The 22,179-nt window shown below is 44.7% G+C and overlaps 1 protein-coding gene across 4 annotated transcripts in view; it reads right to left on the bottom strand.

Annotated features, from left to right (window-relative positions):
* Positions 1–22,179, bottom strand: part of clasrp (CLK4-associating serine/arginine rich protein) — a 129,294-nt gene that overhangs the window by 67,427 nt on the left and 39,688 nt on the right. For all 4 annotated transcript variants that reach the window (XR_010019850.1, XM_063063478.1, XM_063063476.1 and 1 more), the window contains exons 8-12: positions 15,806–15,902; positions 14,529–14,607; positions 12,465–12,538; positions 9,769–9,810; positions 3,558–3,776 (exon numbers count right to left, since the gene is read on the bottom strand). Coding sequence is in view for 3 of the 4 variants with exons in the window: in XM_063063478.1 (XP_062919548.1) it covers positions 3,558–3,776; positions 9,769–9,810; positions 12,465–12,538; positions 14,529–14,607; positions 15,806–15,902 (511 nt within the window). In the remaining variant the exon portion in view is untranslated. The remainder of the gene's footprint in view (positions 1–3,557; positions 3,777–9,768; positions 9,811–12,464; positions 12,539–14,528; positions 14,608–15,805; positions 15,903–22,179) is intronic.

The following is a 22,179-nucleotide window of genomic DNA, read 5'->3' as shown; positions in this document are numbered from 1 at the left end:
GTGCTTGAAGGTCAACGCAGACTCAGTGGGCTGAGGGGCCTGTTTCACGCTGTATCATTCTATGATTATAGAAGACAGCCTGCCTGACATGTTGAAGTGTTAAAATGGATAGTAGTTTTTTGATGGCTTCTTGGTCCAGGTCTCTTTGGGGGCTTTGCTACTGCCTGCAAGGGGGGAAGGAGGTCCGTGCTTTTGCTGGAGAAAGTGGGGGGAGGGCTGATGCTTTTTGCTGCTACTTGCGCGTGGGAGGGGGACAGGGAGCTTTTGGGGTTGTAATATTTCTGTCATTCATTCTTTGGGGTTTTTCTGTTTCATGTTTGTCTGCGAAGAATAAGAATTTCAGGTTGTATACTGTATACAACCATTGAACCGTGTAACTTAGGACTCAGGCTCCATGTCCCACAGCATCAAGAAGAGGAATAGGGGATGAATCGTATTGTGGTTAACATGACTGAGTAAAAACATTTCATCCTCATGTTCTATTGTCATTCATGCTCAGTGAAACAGATTCAATACGTTATGTTAAGACGTATTCTGGAGTCAGTGTATATAGCAAATATTAGCTTCACCCCAATCTTCACACATGAACATGGATTGTAGATTAAATTTAACATGCAGCCCTGAACAAGTTTTCCTGGAGCTGTGGTCTGGAGTTGATTACAAAGCAGACAATGCTGATTGACGTACATTTTGGGTGTCTGGAGTGTGGGTGCAGAGAAGGAGCTGTATGAAAACTAGGTGTAACTCAAAGGAAGCATTGTAGATACATTATAACTATAGAATTGTCCTGCTTTTATATTTAGCATATAAAAATGTCATGTAATATTTGATGGGGAGGCCTCTTCCACCAAGAGTGTCTCAATATGATGCCTGTTGTATGTTTTTGTTGAATAGAACACTTCTGTATCCAGCTTCAGTATCTCTCCAGTGACTTTATTCACGTTACAACAGATCAAATGGCCTATTTCTGCTCCTATGTCTTATGGACATGTGGGCACAAGAAGCGCAAGTGGCTCATGGCTTACTACACCAACTGTCCAACTTCTAGTAACTAGACACCATCAATAGCTCCCTTGGACATCACAGGTCTTCACAAAGTTACACAGCACAGAAACTGGCCCTTCAGCCACTGCACCCTCCATCGAGTACTAATTTACACAGATCCCATTTTGCTTTCTCTTAATTCCCCAAAGATTCAACCGTTCACTCCGATATCAGCAGCAATATACAGCGACCAATTAAATCTACCAACCTACACAGCTCTGGGATGTGGCAGGAAGCTGCAGTGGCCATGAGAACCTCATGCGGTCACACACAGCATCAGTGTTCAGGATTGCTGAAATGTGAGCCTACCACTAGCTGTGTCTGTCTGTCTGTATCTTGTTTTACGGCGGTTGGCATCCAGTTTAATGGTGCATTACCGCCACCCTCTGCTCCAGAATGTGCACTAGACATACATTCTAAATCCCTTCACCCAATCACACACACACACACACAAACCTACACTTCACCCTCCCATCTTTGACCACCCTAGTATCCTATTCCTGTTTATTCGCCATATTCTATAAAAAACCCCTGTACCCCTTAAAAATGCTAAAAATACCCGGACTTGTGCTCTCTCACCCATGCCCAGCAACCCTTTTAATGTGAATTCCTGCATCCCCAACTCCCTTAATTTATTTCTCATCATCTCTCTCTGTATCCCATACTTCCTGCAACACAAAACTAGATGTTCTACTGACTCCTCTTCCTGACATTCCTCACACAATCCTGTCTGGTGTTTCCCTATCATTTTCAATGTTTTGTTTAATGCTCAATGCCCCAGCCTTAACCTAGTCCACACAATTTCCTCTCTTCTGTTTCCATTACCTACCCTCGTACCTGCAACACTCTTTTGTATTTGATATAAATGCCTCCCTTTCCCCTCCCGTCCCATCTTTCTTGCCACATTCGGTTGACTTTTTCCGAGATTACACACTTAACCTCTGCTTTACTGATACTAATGTGCATTTCCACATTTTCTTTCTTTAACGCCCTCTTTGCCAACTCATCCACCCTCTCATTCCCCTTCACCCCTACATGTGCTGGAACCCATAGAAATTTTACCTGACCTCCCTGATTTGCAATTCTTGTAACTAACTGAAGGACTTCATAAAGTACATCTTGCCGACTGTTTGTGTGAAAAGACCTTAAACTTGCTAGAACTGAGGATGAATCTGAACATATCAATGCTTTGACTTGTCTGGCTTTCTGCACCCATTGCAACGCAACCAACACCGCCAGCATCTCCACTGTAAACACTCCTAACTTATTAGATGTTCTTCTGCTGATTCCAATTTCTTTTGCTGGTATTACCACCCCAAACCCTATCACTCCTGTTTCAGGTTCCTTCACACCATCTGTATAAATGTGAGTATAATCACTATACTTTTCCATCACATGACAGTTAAATGCATTTACCAAATCTGTTTATACTGAACTCTTGACCTTCTCTCTATGATGATGATGCTTTAAAAAGCCATGTTTGGTATCAATTGCCCTAATCTTCTCGGCTCGTTAATGCAAACAATCTGCACCGTTCAAGAGGCTGCCATTTCTCAGGGCAAGGTTATACATCAAAGAACACAGGTGCAGAATTAGGACATTCAGCTCATCGAATCTGTTTTGCTATTCAATCAGGGCTGATTTATTTTCCCTCTCTACCCCATTCTCCTTCCTTCTACCTGAAACCATTAACACCCTGACTAATCAAGAATGTATCAACCTCTACTTCAAATATACCCCATAACTTTGCCTCCACAGCTGTCTGTGGCAATAAATTCAACAGATTCATCATCCTCTGGCAACAAAAATTCTTCATCTCTGTTCAAAAGGGACATCCTTGTATTCTGAGACTGTACCCGCTGGTCCAAGTCTCCCCCACCATAGGAAACATCCTCTCCACATCCACTCTATCTACCCCTTTCAGTGTTCGGTAGGTTTCAATGAGATCTCCCCTCATTCTTCTAAACTCCAATGAGTACAGGCCCAGATTCAAATGCTAACCATTTCATTTCCGAGATCATTTACATGAGCCTCCTCTGGACCTTTGCCAACGCCAGCACATCTTTTCTTAGATGAAGGGGCCTAAATCCGCTCACAATACTCCAAGAGCAATCTACAAATGCCTTATAAAGCCTCAGCATCAAATCCTTGCTTTTATATTCTAGTGCTCTTGAAATGAATGCCCACAGTGCATTTGCTTTCCTTACCACCGACGCAACCTGCAAGTTGACCTTTAGGGAATCCTGCACTAGGGCTCTTAGGTCCTTTTGCACCTCCGATTTCTGAATTCGCTCCTTGTTTAGAAAATAGTCTACAGTTTTATTCCCTCTACCAAAGGGCATGACCACACTGCACTCCAACTGCCACTGCTTTGCCCATTCTCCCAATCTGTCTGAACGCTATGAGATGATTGGCTGCAAAACCTTCATTCTTTAGAAGTCCTGACCTTTCCCTCTAGCAGCAAAATCAGTGGCTTTGGGAATGGAAAAGGAAAGATTTTGAAAGTTACCGACCGGGAGGAGCTGGCATGACCTGTGCCAGAGCCCTGCTGCGTGTTGGAGTTCCGATGCCTGCCAATTGGGGCCTTGGCAGAGGTCACCCCAGTCTGCGCCATCGATCCGCCCTCGTCCTCACTGCCGCCAAAGCTTGTGATGTAGGTGATCTTCTCCTCGTGGGTAGGCGAGTTCGATCGCGACCGTGACCTCGTCCCTGAGCTGGACTCAGACTGTGACCTAGAACATCAGCAAACGCCACAGGACAACTCGTTACATCGGACTATGATCACTCAAGCACTGTGGATAGATCCACAACTGGGAAATTAGGTTTAATAGCAGACTGATCTAATTCAAAGAGTTAACTCAATTCCTCAACACTCAGGAGAATCGAGTGGACAGCCAAAGACTCTTCCCCAAGGCAGAAATGGCTAATATGAAAGGGCGTTATGTTAAGGTGACTGGAGGAAAGTATGGGGGTAGTGAGAGGTAAATCGTAAACACCAGGAAGTCAGCAGTTGTTGGAAATCCAGAGCAACACATTCAATATTCTGGAGGAATTCAGCAGGTCAGGCTGCATTTATGGAAGTGAATAAGCAGTCGATGTTTTGGCCAAGACCCCTCTTCAGGGCTGAGAAATTGACTACCTGTTTATTTCCATAGATGCTGCCTGACCTGCTGAGTTCCTCCAGCATCTTGTGTGTGTTGACGTGAGAGGTATATTTTCTTTTACACAGAGAGCAGTCGGTGCATGGAACGCACTGCCGGATACATAAGAGCAGGTTCACAGACCCCTCAGTCAAAGGTAAGGCTTCATGGCATAAAACCCCCTGTAGTGCAGACACATTAGTTAGGCACATGGATGATAGAAAAATGGAGGGCTATTTGAGAGGGAAGGTTTAGGCTGCTATTAAGAGTCATTTAGAACATCAAAAGTCACCTGTTCATCATCATGAAGTCTGAGTAATATCGAGAGGCGTGCAGTTACTGTGAAATTGTACTATAGCACAGAACAGTGCATTCCTGATCAAACAGGAGAGGTGTCAAGTGATACCATATGGAAACAGGCAGTTTGGCCCGTCAGGTCCATTCTGACCATCAAGCACCCATCCACACTAATCCCATTTCATTTCCCCCAACATTGCTTTTAAGGAACTCAGCCCAAAACGTTGACTGTTTATTCATTTATATAGATGCTTCCTGACCTGTTGAGTTCCTCTACCATTTTGTGTGTGTCACATATATCCTGCCAGATTGAACTACTCCCCCTTCCTTTCCAGTCCTGAGGATGAGTCTCAGTTCGAAACGTTGACTCTTTATTCTGAGCCTGACCTGCTGAGTTCCATCAGCGGTTTGTGTGTATCGCTCTGGATTTCCAGCATCTGCAGTCTCTCATTATTTATGTTTCCCTTTAATTTTGCCTGGATTCTATCCATTATTTACATACGAGGGACAACTTGGGACATGAGAGAAGCTGGACCTGCCACAGGATCATGGGTAGAGCATACAAACTCCACACACACGAGTCAGGATTGGACCAGATTCAGAATCAGTATCAGGTTTAATATCAGCGGCATATGTCGTAAAATTTGTTGTTATGTAGTATCAGTACAATGCAATACATAATAATAAAAACTGCAAATTACAGTATATATTAAAAATGTTAAATAAGCAGTACAAAGAGCGAAAGCAAATTAGTGAGGTAGTGTTCACGGATTCATTGTCCGGTCAGAAATTGGATGGCAGAGGGGAAGAAGCTGTTCCTGAATTGTTTGAGTGTGTGCCTTCAGGCTCCTGTCCCTCCCCTCTGTTGGTAACAATGAGAACGTGGGCGATGGGGGCCCTTAATGATGGATGCCGCTTGTTTTTGAGACATCACTCCATGAAGGTGTCCTGGATTCTGCGGAGGCTAGTGCTCATACTTATACTTTACTTTATACTTTATTGTCATAACAGAACTGACCAAGTTTATACCTCTCTGCAGCTTATTTCAGTCCTGTGCAGTTGTTTCCCCCACACCCCATACCAGACAGCGATGCAAAGAAAGAGAAAATCTGCAGATGCTGGAAATCCGAGCAACACACACAAAGCGCTGGAGGAACTCAGCAGGCCAGGCAGCATCTATGGAAAAAAGTACAGTCGACGATTCGGGCCGAGACCCTTCAGCAGGACTGGAGAAAAAAAAGATAAGGAGTAGATTGAAAAGGTGGGGGAAGGAAGAGAGAACTCAAGGTGATAGGTGAAAACGGGAGGTGCAGGGATGAAGTAAGCAGCTGGGAAGTTGATTGGTGAAAGAGATACAGAGCTTTAAACGGGGAGTCTGATAGGTGGGGATAGAAGGCCATGAAAGAAAGAAAAGGGGGGAAGAGCACCAGAGGGAGGCGATGGGCAGGCAAGGAGATAAGGTGAGAGAAGGAAAGGAGGATGGGGACTGGTGAAGGAGGCGGCGGGGCATTACTGAAAGTTCAAGAAATCGATGTTCATGCCATTAGTTTGGAGGCTATCCATGACGGTGATGCAGCCTGTTAGAACGCTCTCCATGATACACACATCTGTAGAAATTTGCGAGTGTCTTTGGTGACATACCAAATCTCAAACTCCTAATGAAATATAGCTGCTGACGCGATATTTCAGGTCACTATAGCTGCAAGATGGCGGCTCCATTAACTGTAGTAAAGTGGATGAAATGAGGTGGGATTAGTGTAGGAATATGTTGAGGCCAGATGAGGCCCTTCTTTGGCAGGTTGTTATGTCCTAGCTGCTTACGTTGTTACCGCCAGTTGATACGCAAGCCAGGGCAGTACGATATGGAGAGCATGCTGTTGCCTATGTAGTAAGCTCCCCTCTCCATGCAGCTAATGAATCTAAAGGAACTGCAGAGCCCGATACAGTTTGGCACCAGCAGCGTTTCAGGAGTTACCAGTCAGCGTTGATCTCAATGTAGGACTGCCTTACGGATGACAGCTCCAGAATTTTCCTCGGGTATTTTTCCCATGAATGTGTATATACCATTAAGTCATTGGAGCAGAATTATGCCATCTGGCCATTAAGTCTGCTCTGCCATTCCATCATAGTTGATCTATTACCCCTCTCAACCCACTCTTCTGTCTTTTCCCCGTAACTTTTGATGCCCTGACTAATCAAAACACTACCAATCTCCACTTTAAATATACCCAAGGGCTTGTCCTCCACAGCCATCTATGACAATGAATTTAATATATTCACTACCTATTGGCTAAAGAAATTCTTCCTCACCTCTGTTCTAAATGGAAATCCCTCTATTCAGAGGCTTTACCCTCAGGTCCTATACTCACTAAATACAGGAAACATCCTCTCCACGTCCACTCTATTTAGGCCTTTCAATATTCCATAGGGTTCAGTAATATCCTCCCCCATTCTTCTAAACTCCAGCAAGTACAGAACTAGAGCCATCAAATGCTCCCCATATGTTAACTTTCATTGCTGGAATCATTCTCAAGAACCTCCTCTGGACCCTCTCCAACGCCAACATATCTCTTATTAGACAAGGGACCCAAAACTGCTCACAATATATCACATCCTTGCTCTTATATCCTAGTTCTCTTGAAATTAATGCTAACATTGCATTTGCCTTCCTCATCACCAACTCAACCTGCAAGTTAATTTTTAAGGGACTCCTGCAGAAGGACTCTCAAGTCCCTTTGCACTGCTAATTTTTGAACTTTCTCCTCACGTAGAAATGAGTCTGTGCCTTTATTCCTTCTACCGAAGTGCATGACCATACACTTCCCTACCGATATTCATCTGCCACTTCTTTGCCCATTCTCAATAGTACTTACCCCTTCCCCCTTCTTCATGTAATGGCCTGGTTAAGATTTCTATGCCGTAGGTATTTCATTTGAGCAGTTTCTGCAATTAGTTTCGGCCAAAATAAAAAGCCCTGCTGTTTAACTTAGGAATGTTGTGTCAGCCAATCAGGATGGTGGAATCAGGAGAAAGTTCTAGAGAGAGTGGGGCGGAGTGGAGCGAGATTTGTAACGGACAGTACTCTGGTTTGGGGTCTTTTTGGCGGGAGCTCAGAAGAGGACAGCAGGAAAGATGCCTCAGAATGCTGTGGGAAGGAGAGGCCCGTTGCAAGAAGTGCTTTGTGCAGATCAATGGCTCCAAGAAGGAACACAATACTCTTGAGAGAGAGATCCCACTTACTCGAGATGCTTATGAGGGGAGTCTGAAAAGATGGCATGTGTTTTCATGCAGACCATGGGTATCTCACCATGAGTATGAAATACAACCCTGAACACCCAGGTTTGGAAGATACAAGCTCCAATATTGTGTACACATTTAGACTGGTTTAACTGTAAAGGGTTTTTTAATTTATTTTTTCTTTCTTTTCTTTCTCTTAATAGCTGTTTAATAAAGTTGAAATTAGTAAATCTACTTTAAATTTTTGTATGGTGCACAATCTGTTATTTCTTGCCAACCAATAATTGTGCACAGGTAGTATTTACACAGCATTCATTCCAATTGAGGTTTCTTCATCACAACGTTCCTGTTTGATTGAACCCCAAATTATACTGACCCTAGACATATATTGTTTGTAGAAGGTAACCTTTTTCCCATTGAGTCACGTGGCTGTTAGCAGAGCCAGCCAACAAGCCAAATTTGCTTATGGACCCGGTCAGGGGGCTGCATTCGTATTGTCAGCAAACTTGGCCACAAGGCCATCAATTCTGTCATCCAAATCACTGACATATGTGAAAAGAAGCGATCCCAACACCCACCCCAGCAGACCACAATGGTCACCGGCAGCCAGCCAGGAGAGGGCCCCTTTATTCCCACTCTTTGCCTCCTGCCGTTTGGCTAATCTTCTGTCCATGCTAGTATCTCTCCTGTTATATCATGGACTCTTAAGTTGCTCTCGTGTGTGGCACCTTGTCAAGGACCTTCTGAAAATCTAAATTAACAACATCTACCAACTCTCCTGCCTATTCTTTCCTCAAAGAATTCCAACAGACTTGCCAGGAAAGATCTCCCCTTAAGGAAACTATGCAGACTTTGGCTTATTCTATCATGTGCCTCCAAGTGCCCTGAAACCTCGTAATTAAAAATGGACTCCAACATCTTCCCAACTACTGAAGTCTGCAATGCAGTCGAAGTTTGAGATCAGAGTTTTCCTTCTCCTCGTTGAGCAGCCACCCACAGCTGACAAGCCCCATATGTCCGGGCAGAATAGCTTTGAAGTGCTAGCGACCCACCTTTGCCCCTTCTCCAGTCAGCAGAAATGTTCCACCTGGCTCAGTAGCTAAGCCACAAAAGAAAGCCAGGAGCTGGAATTGGTTGTCAAAACTACCTGAGATGCACACCGTTGAAAGCATTTAATAGGCTGTGGAAGCTTATCCCCATAACCCCTCCCTGTGGGCATGACAACCTTAAGAAACTTGCAGGAAAGCAGCACAGAGGTAAAAGATAAGCCCTGGTCTTTCCTGGAGGCTGGAGGCTCTCTTGGGTTGGAGAATTGCATACGTGCCTGTGTGAGAGGGACGAACGAGGCGTGTTTTGTTGCTTGTTGTTTTCTGCCGAGCACTGTGGGAATGCTATGTTGGTACCAGAATGCATGGCAACACTTGCAGGCTGCCCCCAGTGTTGGTTGTTAACACAAACTATGTCGGTGTACACATAATAAACAGACTTGAATCTTAAATCCTTCAAAAGACAGAGAAAGTGAACTGTAGATATTTGGGACATTTCTTGGGACGTAGAAGATTGAGAGGAGAGCTGTTAGAGGTATACAAAATTATAGGGTAACTGCAAACAGGTTTTTTCCACTGAGGTTGGGTAGGACTACAACTAGAGGTCTTGGGTTAAGGGTGAAAGGTGAAATGTTTAAGGGAAACATGAGGGGGACTTCTTCACTCAAGAGAGTGGCGCAAGTGTGGAACAAGCTGCCAGCAAAAGTAGTGCTTGTGGGTTCGATTTCAATATTAAAGATCGAAGTTTGGATAAGAACATGGATGGGGAGAGCATGGAACTCTATGGTTCAGGCACAGATCAGGACTAGGCAGAATAACAGTTTCACAGGGACTGGATGGGCTGTTCCTTGCTCTATGACTTAAAATGTGACACAAACAACTCTTCGTTTTCAATCTCCTTTTGCCACCAAAACCCATTTCTGCGCAGTATTCATTTTAAATTGTTATAATGAGAAGCACCACATGGAACAGAGTTTCAATGTCAAACTGTGTAGTGTAATTACCTTTTATATGGGTCATAAGTTGGGCTGTCTCTCCTAGCATAACTGAAACAGAAAAGACAGCATATTAAAAACTGACTCTGAAACACATTGATGACCTCTACCCACCCCCCCAGTCTCCCTTTAGCTGTCAGACCCTGCCAATGTTCAAATTCAAAAATAAATTTAATAACAAAACTGTACTATGTACCAGATAATCTCTACCAAAAGTGGTGTAAGGCATTTCTTCCCTCCGCTATCCTGCAGGTCACCCTTGGGCAAGGTGTAGCACCTGCTTAGCCCCCCCACCCCGATCAGGGTCACGCAAAGCCATGGGAGCAGGTGGTGGATGGTTGTATGAGCAGCTGGTGCAGATCACAATTCCTGGTTATGTGACCATTGACGCCAGGCAGACAATCTCTGAACAGTATTGATAACGCCTGGGGTCACCTGTCTTGTAAAGACGCAGCCCAGAAGAAGGGAATGGCAAACCACTTCTGCAGAAAAATTTGCCAAGACCAAACATGGTCATGGAAAGACCAAGATTGGCCACGTCATACGACACGACATATAACAATCAAACTATACTAGATCAAGCAACACACATCAAAGTTGCTGGTGAACGCAGCAGACCAGGCAGCATCTGTAGGAAGAGGTGCAGTCGACGTTTCAGGCCGAGACCCTTCGTCAGGACTAACTGAAGGAAGAGTGAGTAAGGGATTTGAAAGTTGGAGGGGGAGGGGGAGATCCAAAATGATAGGAGAAGACAGGAGGGGGAGGGATGGAGCCAAGAGCTGGACAGGTGATAGGCAAAAGGGGATACGAGAGGATCATGGGACAGGAGGTCCGGGAAGAAAGACGGGGGGGGGGGGGGACCCAGAGGATGGGCAAGAGGTATATTCAGAGGGACAGAGGGAGAAAAAGGAGAGTGAAAGAAAGAATGTGTGCATAAAAATAAGTAACAGATGGGGTATTTTTATGCACACATTCTTTCTCTCACTCTCCTTTTTCTTCCTCTGTCCCTCTGAATATACCTCTTGCCCATCCTCTGGGTCCCCCCCCCCCGTCTTTCTTCCCGGACCTCCTGTCCCATGATCCTCTTGTATCCCTTTTGCCAATCACCTGTCCAGCTCTTGGCTCCATCCCTCCCCCTCCAACTTTCAAATCCCTTACTCACTCTTCCTTCAGTTAGTCCTGACGAAGGGTCTCGGCCTGAAACGTCGACTGCACCTCTTCCTACAGATGCTGCCTGGCCTGCTGCGTTCACCAGCAACTTTGATGTGTGTTGCTTGAATTTCCAGCATCTGCAGAATTCCTGTTGTTTGAAACTATACTAGATAATACTTTGAAATTCATTTTCTTACAGGCATTTACAGAAAAATAAAGAAATACAATAGAATTTATGAAAAACACAAATAACAACCAATGTGCAAAAGATAAAAAAGTAACTAAGTAATAATGAGAACATGAGTTGTGGAGTCCTTGAAAGTGAGACAGTCTGTAGGCTATGGAATCAATTCACTGTTGTGGTGAGTGAAGTTATCCACACTGGTTCAGGAGCCTGATGGTTGAGGGGTAATAACTGTTCCTGAACCTGGTGGTGTGGGACCTGAGGCTCCTGTACCTCCTGCACAATGGTAGTAGCGAAAAGAGAGCATGGCCTGGATGATGGAGACCTTGATGGTGGCTGCTGCTTTCTTGTGGCAGCACTCTTTGTAAATGTACTTAATGGTGGGAAGAGCTAGTGGTGAGATTTAAGATCATAAGGGATAGGAGCAGAATTAGGGTTCAAGATGTAGATCAGAGACTCGAACAGGCTAGTGTGCACGATGTAATGCTGAGGGTTCAGACCACATTTGGAGTATTGTGAACAGTTTTGGGCCTCTTATCTAAGAAAGGATGTGCTGGCATTGGGGAGGTGCTCAGGAGGTTCAGGAGAATTATCCCAGGAATGAGGAGTGTTTGATGGCTCTAGGCCTGTACTCACTAGAGCTTAGAATGAGAAGTGATCTCATTTAAATCTATCTTGGCCTTTCAATATTTGACAGAGTGGACATGAAGAGGATTTTTCAACTAATGGGAGAATCTAGGACCAGAGCACACAGGCTAAGAATACAGGGACGTCCCTTTAGAACACGGATGAGGAGAAGTTTCTTTACTCAGAGGGTGGTAAATCCACGGAATTCATTGCCACAAAAGGAAGTGGAAGTCAAGTCATTGGGTATACATAAGGGAGAGGTTGATAGGTTCTTCAGCAGTACGAATGTCAAAGCTTACGGGAAGAAAGCAGGAGGATGGAGTTGAGAGGGAAAGTAAGTCAGCCATGAATGGTGGAGCAGACTTGGTGGGCTGTATAGCCTAATCCTGCTCCTATGTCTTATGGTTTTATGATCAGAGATGTGAAACTGAGGCCCACAACTCCCTTCTCAGCTGAAAGTGAAAGGTCCCAACACAGCATCAGCCCTGACCACCAGGCTATTCACAGGCAGCTGCTTACAGCAAACTGAGATGCACAAGTTGGGCTGCCATATTCCATGGAGTATAGAAGCACTTGATTGCATTTGTGACATAGAGCTCCTCACAGTAGGTGCAGTAGAAATTAACGGAGTTTCCTTAATCTGACATCAACAGTACAGCGTCACCCTGACAAAGAGTGGTCAAGATTAAGAAAGTGTTTTAAAACCATAGATAGCAAAGAGCTGAGTTTAAACACAGGGTACCTGGGTGGACTGATTTTTCTCCCCTTCAAGCGCTTCTCTCTGAATTCTCTCCGCTGGCGACGAGACCTTCGTCCCTGCAAAGAACACACACCAAAATAATTAAACCTGTTCTGCATCTGATACTGGCAGCCATGGAGACGCACATAGAGGATGCTCGTGGCATGATACAGAAATACCAATGCCCTTGAACGGAAGATCCTAGAAAAAGTTGTGGATACGGCCCAGTCCACCGTGGGTAAAGCCTGCCCCATCATGAGTACATCTACGTGAATCGCTGTTGCAGGAAAGCAGCATCCAACATCAGGGAAACCTCACCACCCAGGACGTGGTCTCTTTTCACTGTTGCCATCAGGAAAAAGGTACAGGAACCTCAGGACTCATACCACCAGGCTCAGGAACAGTTATTACCCCTCAACCATCAGGCTCTTGAGCCAAAGGGGATATCTTCACTCAACTTCATTTGAAATGTTCCTACAACCAATGGAGTCACTTTCAAAGACGCTTCATTTCATGTTCAAAATATTTTTTGCTTATTTATTATTATTTCTTTTTTTTGTATTTCCACAGCTTGGTGCCTTCTGTACTCTGGTTGAACGCCCAAGTTGGACAGCCTTTCATTGATTCTTTTATGGTTCTAGTACACCTACAAGAAAATAAATCTCACGCATATGGTGACATATATGTACTTTGATAATAAATTTACTTTGCACTTTGGACAGTCCTTCTCATTAGATACAACAGAATGTATAACAACAGGTATATAGGATGGGAGGGACTACAACTAGAGGTCATGGCTTAAGGGTGACAGGTGAGAAGTTTAAAGAGAACATGAGGGGAAACTTCTTCACGGAGGGTCGTGAGAGTGTGGAATGAGCTGCCAGCACAGGTGGTCCATGCAAGTTCGATTTCGACGTCCAAGAGAAGCTTGGATAGGTACATGGATATTAGGGATATGGAGGGCCATGGTCCCAGTGCAGAGACATATGGGTGTAGACAGTTTAAATGGTTTTCAGCATGGACTATCTGGGCTGAAGAGTCTGTTTCTGAGCTATACTCCTCTATGACTCTATGAAACTGGGAGCCCCTCGTTGTTGCTGGAAGAAAGAGCCTGTGTGGGATACCGAAGTGCTGGGTTGTGACTGTAGTTTTGAAGGCGTCTGGATCAAGGTCTCTTTGGGGTGTTTCTGCTGTTGCTTGCATGGTGGGGGGGGTGTGGTCAGAGCTTCTGCTGGCACAGATGGGGGGAGGTCAATGCTCTTGCTGCTGCTTACGTGAAATGGGGGCAGGGTGCTGCTGGGCTTTGATGTTTCGATCATTCATTCTGTGGGGTTCCTTTGTCAGTGAAGAGTACAAATTTCAAGTTATATACTGTATACAACAGCAGGGGAGATTCGGCATGACATCAAAAACTTTGACAAACTTCTAAGATGTGTAGTGGAGAGTGTATTGACTGGCTACATCACACCTTGGTATGGGAACACCAATGCCTTTGAATGGAAAACCCTACAAAAGGTAATGGATTCAGCCCAGTACATCACGAGTAAAGCCCTCCCAACCACTGAGAACATCTACATGAAACATTGTCTTAGGAAAGCAGCAGCCATCATCAAAAATTCTCACCACCCAGGCCATGCTCTTTTCTCACTGCTGCCATGAGGCAGAAGGCAGACGAGCCTCAGGACTCACACCACCAGGTTCAAGAACAGTTACTACCCCTCGACCATCAGGTTCTTGAACAAAAAGGGAAAACTACACTCATCTATTGAGATGTTCCCACAACCAATGATCTCACTGTAAGAACTCTTTATCTTGTTATTTCATGCTCTCGTTATTTATTGCTATTCATTTATATTTGCATTTTCACAGTCTGCTATCTTCTATGTGCTACCTGATCTTTCATTGACCCTGTTGTTGTTACTATTCTATAGATTTGCTGAGCATTCTCACAGGAAAATGAATCTCAAGGTTGTATGTGGTGACATACATGTATTTATAAAAAACTTACTTTGACTTTGTATACATTCCTTGATATTAAATGAACCACTGATGAATGAATATCCCTACCGAGTACATCGCCTTCTCCTCCTCCAGGGCTTTGGCATGTTTGATTGCTTCCACTTCTTCTTTGTCTTTCCGAAGCATCCTTCCAATAGAAATAAAGACCAGTTATACCACCCATCAACAGACCCTCAACCCTACCCTCTACACAATGGAGATCACCAGTGATCCCTTGTTCCTTGTACTGGATATCCAACAGGGTGGCTAAGGAATTTGAGAGTGGAACACCTATCCATCCCCTCAAATGCCCAATTTGGGAGTCAATTAATTGTAAAGGTTAGGTAATAAAATGTCTCTCTTCAAAGGTTTTGACTATGGTAGGGCAAGTGGTTCCCATGACCAATGGACTCACTTTCAAGTACTCTTCATCTCATGTTCTCAATATTTATTGCTTAGTTAATTATTAATATTATTTCTTTCTTTTTCTACTTGTACGGTTTGTCATCTTTGGCACTCTGGTCGAACACCCAAGTTGGCGGTCTCCTGTTGATTCTGTTATGGTTATTATTATATAGATTTATGGAGTATGCCCACAAGAAAATGAACCTGTGTTGAAATAACTTTGATAGTAAGTTTACTTTAAACTTAGAAGCTACCTTCTTCCACCCAATGAGCTCTCTTCCTCCACAATTAGCCAAGTGACTACCAAAAAGTATGATGGGGACTGCAGAATGTTCTACATATATGCAAGCTCTTTCTTGCCCAAGTCCAAAGGGACAGTGTATCCTTCATAGGTCCCACCATCATCTGTCATTGGAGGACCAACTCAGAACATAAGAATGAACCAGAAACCGTTTCTCCTCTGACTGACTTGGAACCACACAAGATGCTGCGTATCCACCGATCAACAGAAATGTTTTAGTGAATTCTACAAACACATTGCTGGAGGAACTCAGCCGATCAGGTAGCATCTTTGGAGGGAAATGGACAGACGACATTTTGGGCCGAGACCTTTCATCTGAATGGAAGGATAAAGGAGAGATAGCGGGTATAGAGTGGAGGGAAGAGAATGAGCAAAAACTAGCAGGTGATAGGTAAATCCAGTTGAGGAGGTAATAGGCTGATAGAGGAGGGGAGAGTAGGAATAGTGTCCGAGGCTGGGAGTAGATGAGTAGCGGCAACAAAGGGGTGCAGGTGATGGAATCAGACAGGAGAGGAAGGTGGAGCATGGAACCAAATGGGGAGTTGGGGAGCGAAGATGGGAACATGTGAGTAATGCGCAGATGGAGGGGAAATGGGGTGGGTCGATCAGGGGAGAGAGAAAAGGGAAAAGCTCGCCTCACCTGACAAAGTCACCTTCAGACATCCCGTAAGTGGTAGCGAGTTTGTTCAGCTCCAAGGTCTGCTCAGTGTTTAACTCATCAACATCCACTTCAACATCTGAAAGGCAAGACATAAACATTCAGAAACCTCCAAGTGTTAATCAATTAAGTTAGCAGCCGACAATTGTTTCATTTCCAGAAAAGCATACAGTAGATCACCGTACATTCTGACATCCACAATTCTTTCCAAACATTTCTATGCAAAAAGAACATTCACATTGTCAAAACACTTCATTGAATATTGAAAGGTCTAGATAGAGTAGATGTAGAGAGGATGTTTCCAATAGTAGGGGAGTCCAGGACCAGAAGACACAGCCTCAGAATACAAGGACATCCCTTTAGAGCAGAGATGAGAAGGAATTTCTCCAGCCATAAGGTGGTGAATCAGTGGAATTCAGTGGCACCAATGGCTGCGGAGGCCAAGTCATTGGGATACTTAAAGCAGAGACTGATAGGTTTTCATTAGTAAGGACATCACAGCTTATGGGGAGAAGGCAGGAGACTGGGGTTGAGAGGGATAATATATCAGTCATGATCGGACAGTAGAGCAGACTCGATGGGCTGAATGACCCGATTCTGTTCCTATTACTTAAAGTCATAGAGAAGTACAGTACAGAAACAGGCTTTTTGGCCCATCTAGTCCATGCTGAACCATTTAAACTGCCTACTCCCATCAACCTGTACCTGAACCACAGACCTCCATACCCCTCCCATCCATGAAGTATCTAAACATATTAAACGTTGAAGTCGAGCTCGCATGCACCACTTGCGCTGGCAGCTCATTCCACACTCTCACCACCCTCTGAGTGAAGAAGTTTCCCCTCATATTCCCTTAAACTTTTACACCTTTCACCCTTAACCTATAACCTCGCATTGTAGTTCCACCTGACCTTGATGGAAGAAGCCTGCTTGCATATACCTTATCTATACCCCTCATAATTCTGTATATTTATTGCGGGTCCTTTGAATAAATCAGAACTTGGGCCATCTCTACATGTATCTGTAAGAATCTGAATTTAGAGCTCAGAAGGTGGTCTCATGAGATGAGATTGGTTTATTCTATCTGGAGTTTAGAAGAATAAAAGACAACATAATTGAAAAGGGCTAAACTCTATGATATAGGAGCAGAATCAGGCCATTTGGCCAATCGATTCAGCTCCACCATTTTTTCACGGACGATCCATTTTTTTTCTCTCAGCCCCAATCTCCCGCCCCCCCCCACTCGAGGCATCACCTTTTGAAGATGTCCTCATTGGAGGTGACATCCATTGTGAACGACTCTCATTGTTCAAGGTATGCCCTCTTCTCATTACACCCATCAGGGAGGTGGTATGTGAAAAACTGCACTTCTCCCTCTCAAACATGACCAAAATGGAAAATCTTTCATTTTGTTCAATTACAAGTGTTTCAGTGGCTGTAAAGCAGTCTGGGATGTGTTTAAAGAGATGTGAATGGTGCTACATAAATGCAACTCTAGCTCTCAAACTGCCTGCTGAGATTCCCTACACAACAAAACTTCAAAACAAACCTACCAATGTAACACCCGAAAGCAATAATCTTGGCTCAGCTTATCAACCTCACATGATATTTGATAAAATTAAATGGAACATACGCTTCACCTTGAAACTCATTGTAGGTTAATTAGCAACTCAGCACTCACGTTTATGGTACAGATGCTCTGTTATTGCAAAGAGCTACTGAGGCTTTCCATCTTAATGATTAACCAGAGTAACGTACACAAAATGCTGGAGGAACTTAGCAGCATCTATGGAGAGGAATTAAGAGCCCATGTTTCAGACCCAGACCCTTCAATGGGCCTGGAAAGGGGAGGAGTTGGGAGAGGCAGCTTTTTATTTTTGCATACACAACATGTATTTTAGACTCCAGCTCGAAGGAGCAGCTCATCTTTTCATACCACCAGGCTCAAGGACAGATACTATCCCACTGTTATTTTCTTCGCGGCGGTACAGTTGCAGGAGGAGGAGGAGGCCTCACACAGATCCGGGAGCAAGAGGTGTGGAGCTTTCACCGGATTTTCCTTCTCATCAGCAGCGCAGTCGCAATTCATTATCAAGGGCCGATAAAAGTAAGGCAGGGACACGCGGCGCGACCATTGTTGGAGTAGACCAGAGTTAGAGTGGGGAGGCTTTGGCTTATTAAACTTCAGTGAGAACAGGCTTGGATGAGCTAAGTATCCAGTGAGTTTCTTCTTTTTCTTCATCTGCTAGTGCATAGTTCGAGCAGTGAGAATGGCTGTGTTGTGTTCTTTGTGTGAGATAGAAACAAAGAAAACCTACAGCACAATTCAGGCCCTTCAGCCTACAAAGTTGTGCCGAACATGTCCCTACCTAAGAACTACCTAGGCTTTACCCATAGCCCTCTATTTTTCTAAGCTCCATGTAGCCATCCAAGAGTCCCTTAAAAGACCCCATCATTTCCGTCTCCACCACCGCCGCCGGCAGCCCATTCCACGCACTCACCACTCTCTGCGTAAAAAACTTACCTCTGACATCTCCTCTGTACCTACTTCCGAGCACCTTAAAACTATGCCCTCTCATGCTAGCCATTTCAGCCCTGGGGAAAAGCCTCTGACTATCCACATGATCAATGCCTCTCATCATCTTATACACCTCTATCAGGTCACCTCTCATCCTCTGTCACTCCAAGGAGAAAAGGCTGAGTTCACTCAACCTATTCCGATAAGGCATGCCCCCCAATCCAAAACATCCTTGTAAATCTCCTCTGCACCCTCTCTATGGTTTCCACATCCTTCCTGTAGTGAGGCGACCAGAATTGAGCACAGTACTCCAAGTGGGGTCTGACCAGGGTCCTATGTAGCTGCAACATTACCTCTCCGCTCCTAAACTCAATCCCCCGATTGATGAAGACCAATGCACCATATGCTTTCTGAACCACAAAGTCAACTTGCACAGCAGCCTTGGACTCAGACCCCAAAATCCCTCTGATCCTCCACACTGCCAAGAGTCTTACCATTAATACTATATTCTGATATCATATTTGACCTACCAAAATGAACCACCTCACTATATCTGGGTTGAACTCCATCTGTCACTTCTCAGCCCAGTTTTGCATCCTATCAATGTCCCGCTGTAACCTCTGACAGCCCTCCACACTATCCACAACACCCCAACCTTTGTGTCATCAGCAAACTTACTAACCTATCCCTCCACTTCCTCATCCAGGTCATTTATAAAAATCACAAAGAGTAAAGATCCCAGAACAGATCCCTGAGGTACACCACTGGTCACCGGCCTCCATGCAGATTATGACCCATCTACAACCACTCTTTGCTTTCTGTGGGCAAGCCAGTTCTGGATCCACAAAGCAATGTCCCCTTGGATCCCATGCCTCCTTAGTTTCTCAATAAGCCTTGCATGGGGTACCTTCTCAAATGCCTTGCTGAAATCCATATACACTACATCTGCGGCCCTACCTTCATCAATGTGTTAGTCACATCCTCAAAAACTTCAATCAGGCTCGTTAAGGCACAACTTGCCTTTGACAAAGCCGTGCTGACTGTTCCTAATCATATTATGCCTCTCCAAATGTTCATAAATCCTGCCTCTCAGGATCTTCTCCATCAACTTACCAACCACTGAAGTAAGATTTACTGGTTATAATTTCCAGGGCTATCTCTACTCCCTTTCTTGAATAAGGGAACAAAATCCGCAACCCTCCAATCCTCCAGAACCTCTCCTGTCCTCATTGATGATGCAAAGATCATTGCCAGAGGCTCAGCAATCTCCTCCTTCGCCTCCCACAGTATCCTGAGGTATAACCCGTTCGGTCCCGATGACTTATCCAACTTGATGCTTTCCAAAAGCTCCAGCACATCCTCTTTCTTAATATCTACATGCTCAAGCTTTTCAGTCCACTGCAAGTCATCCTTACAATCGCCAAGATCCTTCTCCATAGTGAATACTGAAGCAAAGTATTCGTTAAGTACCTCCGCTATTTCCTCCAGTTCCATACACACTTTTCCACTGTCACATTTGATTAGTCCTATTGTGTCACGTCTTATCCTCTTGCTCTTCACGTACTTGTAGAATGCCTTGGGGTTTTCCTTAATCCTGTCCACCAAGGCCTTCTCATGGCCCTTTCTGGCTCTCCTAATTTCATTCTTAAACTCCTTCCTGCTAGCCTTATAACCTTCTAGATTCCTATCATTACCCAGTTTTTTGAACCTTTTGTAAGCTCTTCTTTTCTCCTTGACTAGATTTACAACAGCTGTGGAAATTCTGGACAACCTCCGGATCTTCTGGAAAACTACATCTGCACCAGGTGCACTGAGCTGCAGCTCCACAAAGAAAGTGTTAAGGAACTGGAGCTCCAAGTCAATCACCTTCGGATCATAAGGGAAACTGAAGAGTTGATAGATAGAAGTTACTGAGAGGCAATCACCCCTAAGTTGCAATTTAAAGTCTGTCCCGAGCCTTACAGGCTCATCAGGCCTGTGCTTATGCCAGTTTTCATGGCGTGAAGTGACTGAGAGTACGAGACTCCCCACACCCCCGCCAGACTATCGCGAGGTTAACCCCCAGCATTTTGCCGGTACCCATTTTCAGCTGGGTGGATTGGAGCAGTGTGTGGTTAAGTGCCTTGCTCAAGAACACAACACGCTGCCTTGGCCGAGACTTGAACCCACGACCTTCAGACCAACGCCTTAACCACTTGGCCACGCGCCACACCTAAGTTGTAAGGTAAATGGATGACTGTCAGGAGAGGGAAGGGAATCAGCCAGCCAGTGCAGAGTACCCGTGGCCATTCCCCTCAATAATAAGTACACCATTTTGGATACTGTTGAGGTGGACGACCTAACAAAGGTGAGGGAAGCTGCAGCGACTGGGTCTCTGGCATTGAGCCCCGCACAGTGGCTCAGAAGGGAAGGGGGAGAAGAAGAATGCAGTAGTTACAGGGGATTCCAGTTAGAGGAATAGACACGAGATTCTGCAGGCGCGGATGATAGTCAACAGATGGTAAGTTGCCTCTCGGGTGTCAAGGTGAGGAACATCTTGGATCGGGTCCACAGCATTCTAAAGGGAGATGGTGAGCAGCCAGAAATTTTGGTACATATCGACACCAATGACTTAAGTAGGAAATATGAGGAGGTCCTGATGAGAGATTTTAGGCAGCTAGGTAGAAAGCTGAAAAACAGAACCGCCCGGGTAGTAATCTCTGGATTGCTGCCTGTGGCATGTGCCAGTGATGGTAAGAACAGGATGATTTGGCAGATGAACGTGTGGCTGAGGAACTGGTGCAGGGGTCAGAGGTTCAGATTTCTGGATCATTGTGATCCCTTCTGGGAAAGATATGATCTATACAGAAGTGACGGGTTACAACTGCCCATGAGTGGGACTAATATCCTTGCAGGATAGAGCTGTTGGAGAAGGTTTAAACTAATTTGGCAGAGGAATGAAATAGGCCTGTTGATTTACAAGTGGAGGCAGTGTGTAATGAGACTGTCAGGAAGGACAGGAAGATGATGGGGCAAAATTGCAGACAGTGGGATGAATTCCAGTGTAAAAGGGGGACAAAATCAAAAAAGGTGACAGGTACAGGACTGAAGATGTTATATTTGAATGCACACAGTATATGGAATAAAGTAGATGATTTTGTAGCGCAGCTAGAGCTTAGCAGGTATGACATTGTGGGCATCACTGAATTGTGGCTGAAAGAACATTATAGTTGGGAGCTTAACATCCGATGTATTGAAAGGGAGTGGCGTAGTTCTGTTGGCAAAAAATAAAATCAAATCATTACAAAGAAGTGACATAGGATCGGAAGGTGTTGAATCATTGTGGGTTGGGCTAAGGCAACTGCAAGGGTAAAAAGACCTTGATGGGAGTTATATACAGACCATCTCCAGCCGTCTAGACTCTGTCTTGCCACTGGACCCAGATGGGAATTGGGAAGAGAGAGTGAGGCTGACGCTGCGCAACTCTCCCTCACTTAAATCCAAATCACGCGCTAGTCTCGACACCGTCATTATGGTGTCGAGGTCCTCATTGACATCAACGATGGACGAACAACAAACAGACTTCCAAACAGTAGCCAGAATGTGGGCTACAAATTACAACTGGAGATAGAAAAGGTACGTCAAAAGGGCAATGTTATAATAGTCACAGGGAATTTCAATATGCAGGTAGATTGGGGAAAATCAGGTTGGTGCTGGATCCCAAGAGACAGAATATGTAGAATTTGCAGAGCTTGGACACATACATGGAATTATGATGTAGTGGCCCTTACAGAGACTTGGTTGGCACCAGGGCAGGAATGGATTCTCAATATTCCTGGATTTCAGTGCTTTAAAAGGA

This window comes from Mobula hypostoma, chromosome 12, assembly GCF_963921235.1.
Source record: "Mobula hypostoma chromosome 12, sMobHyp1.1, whole genome shotgun sequence".
NCBI lineage: Eukaryota > Metazoa > Chordata > Chondrichthyes > Myliobatiformes > Myliobatidae > Mobula > Mobula hypostoma.
This window is presented reverse-complemented; position numbering and strand designations above follow the sequence as displayed.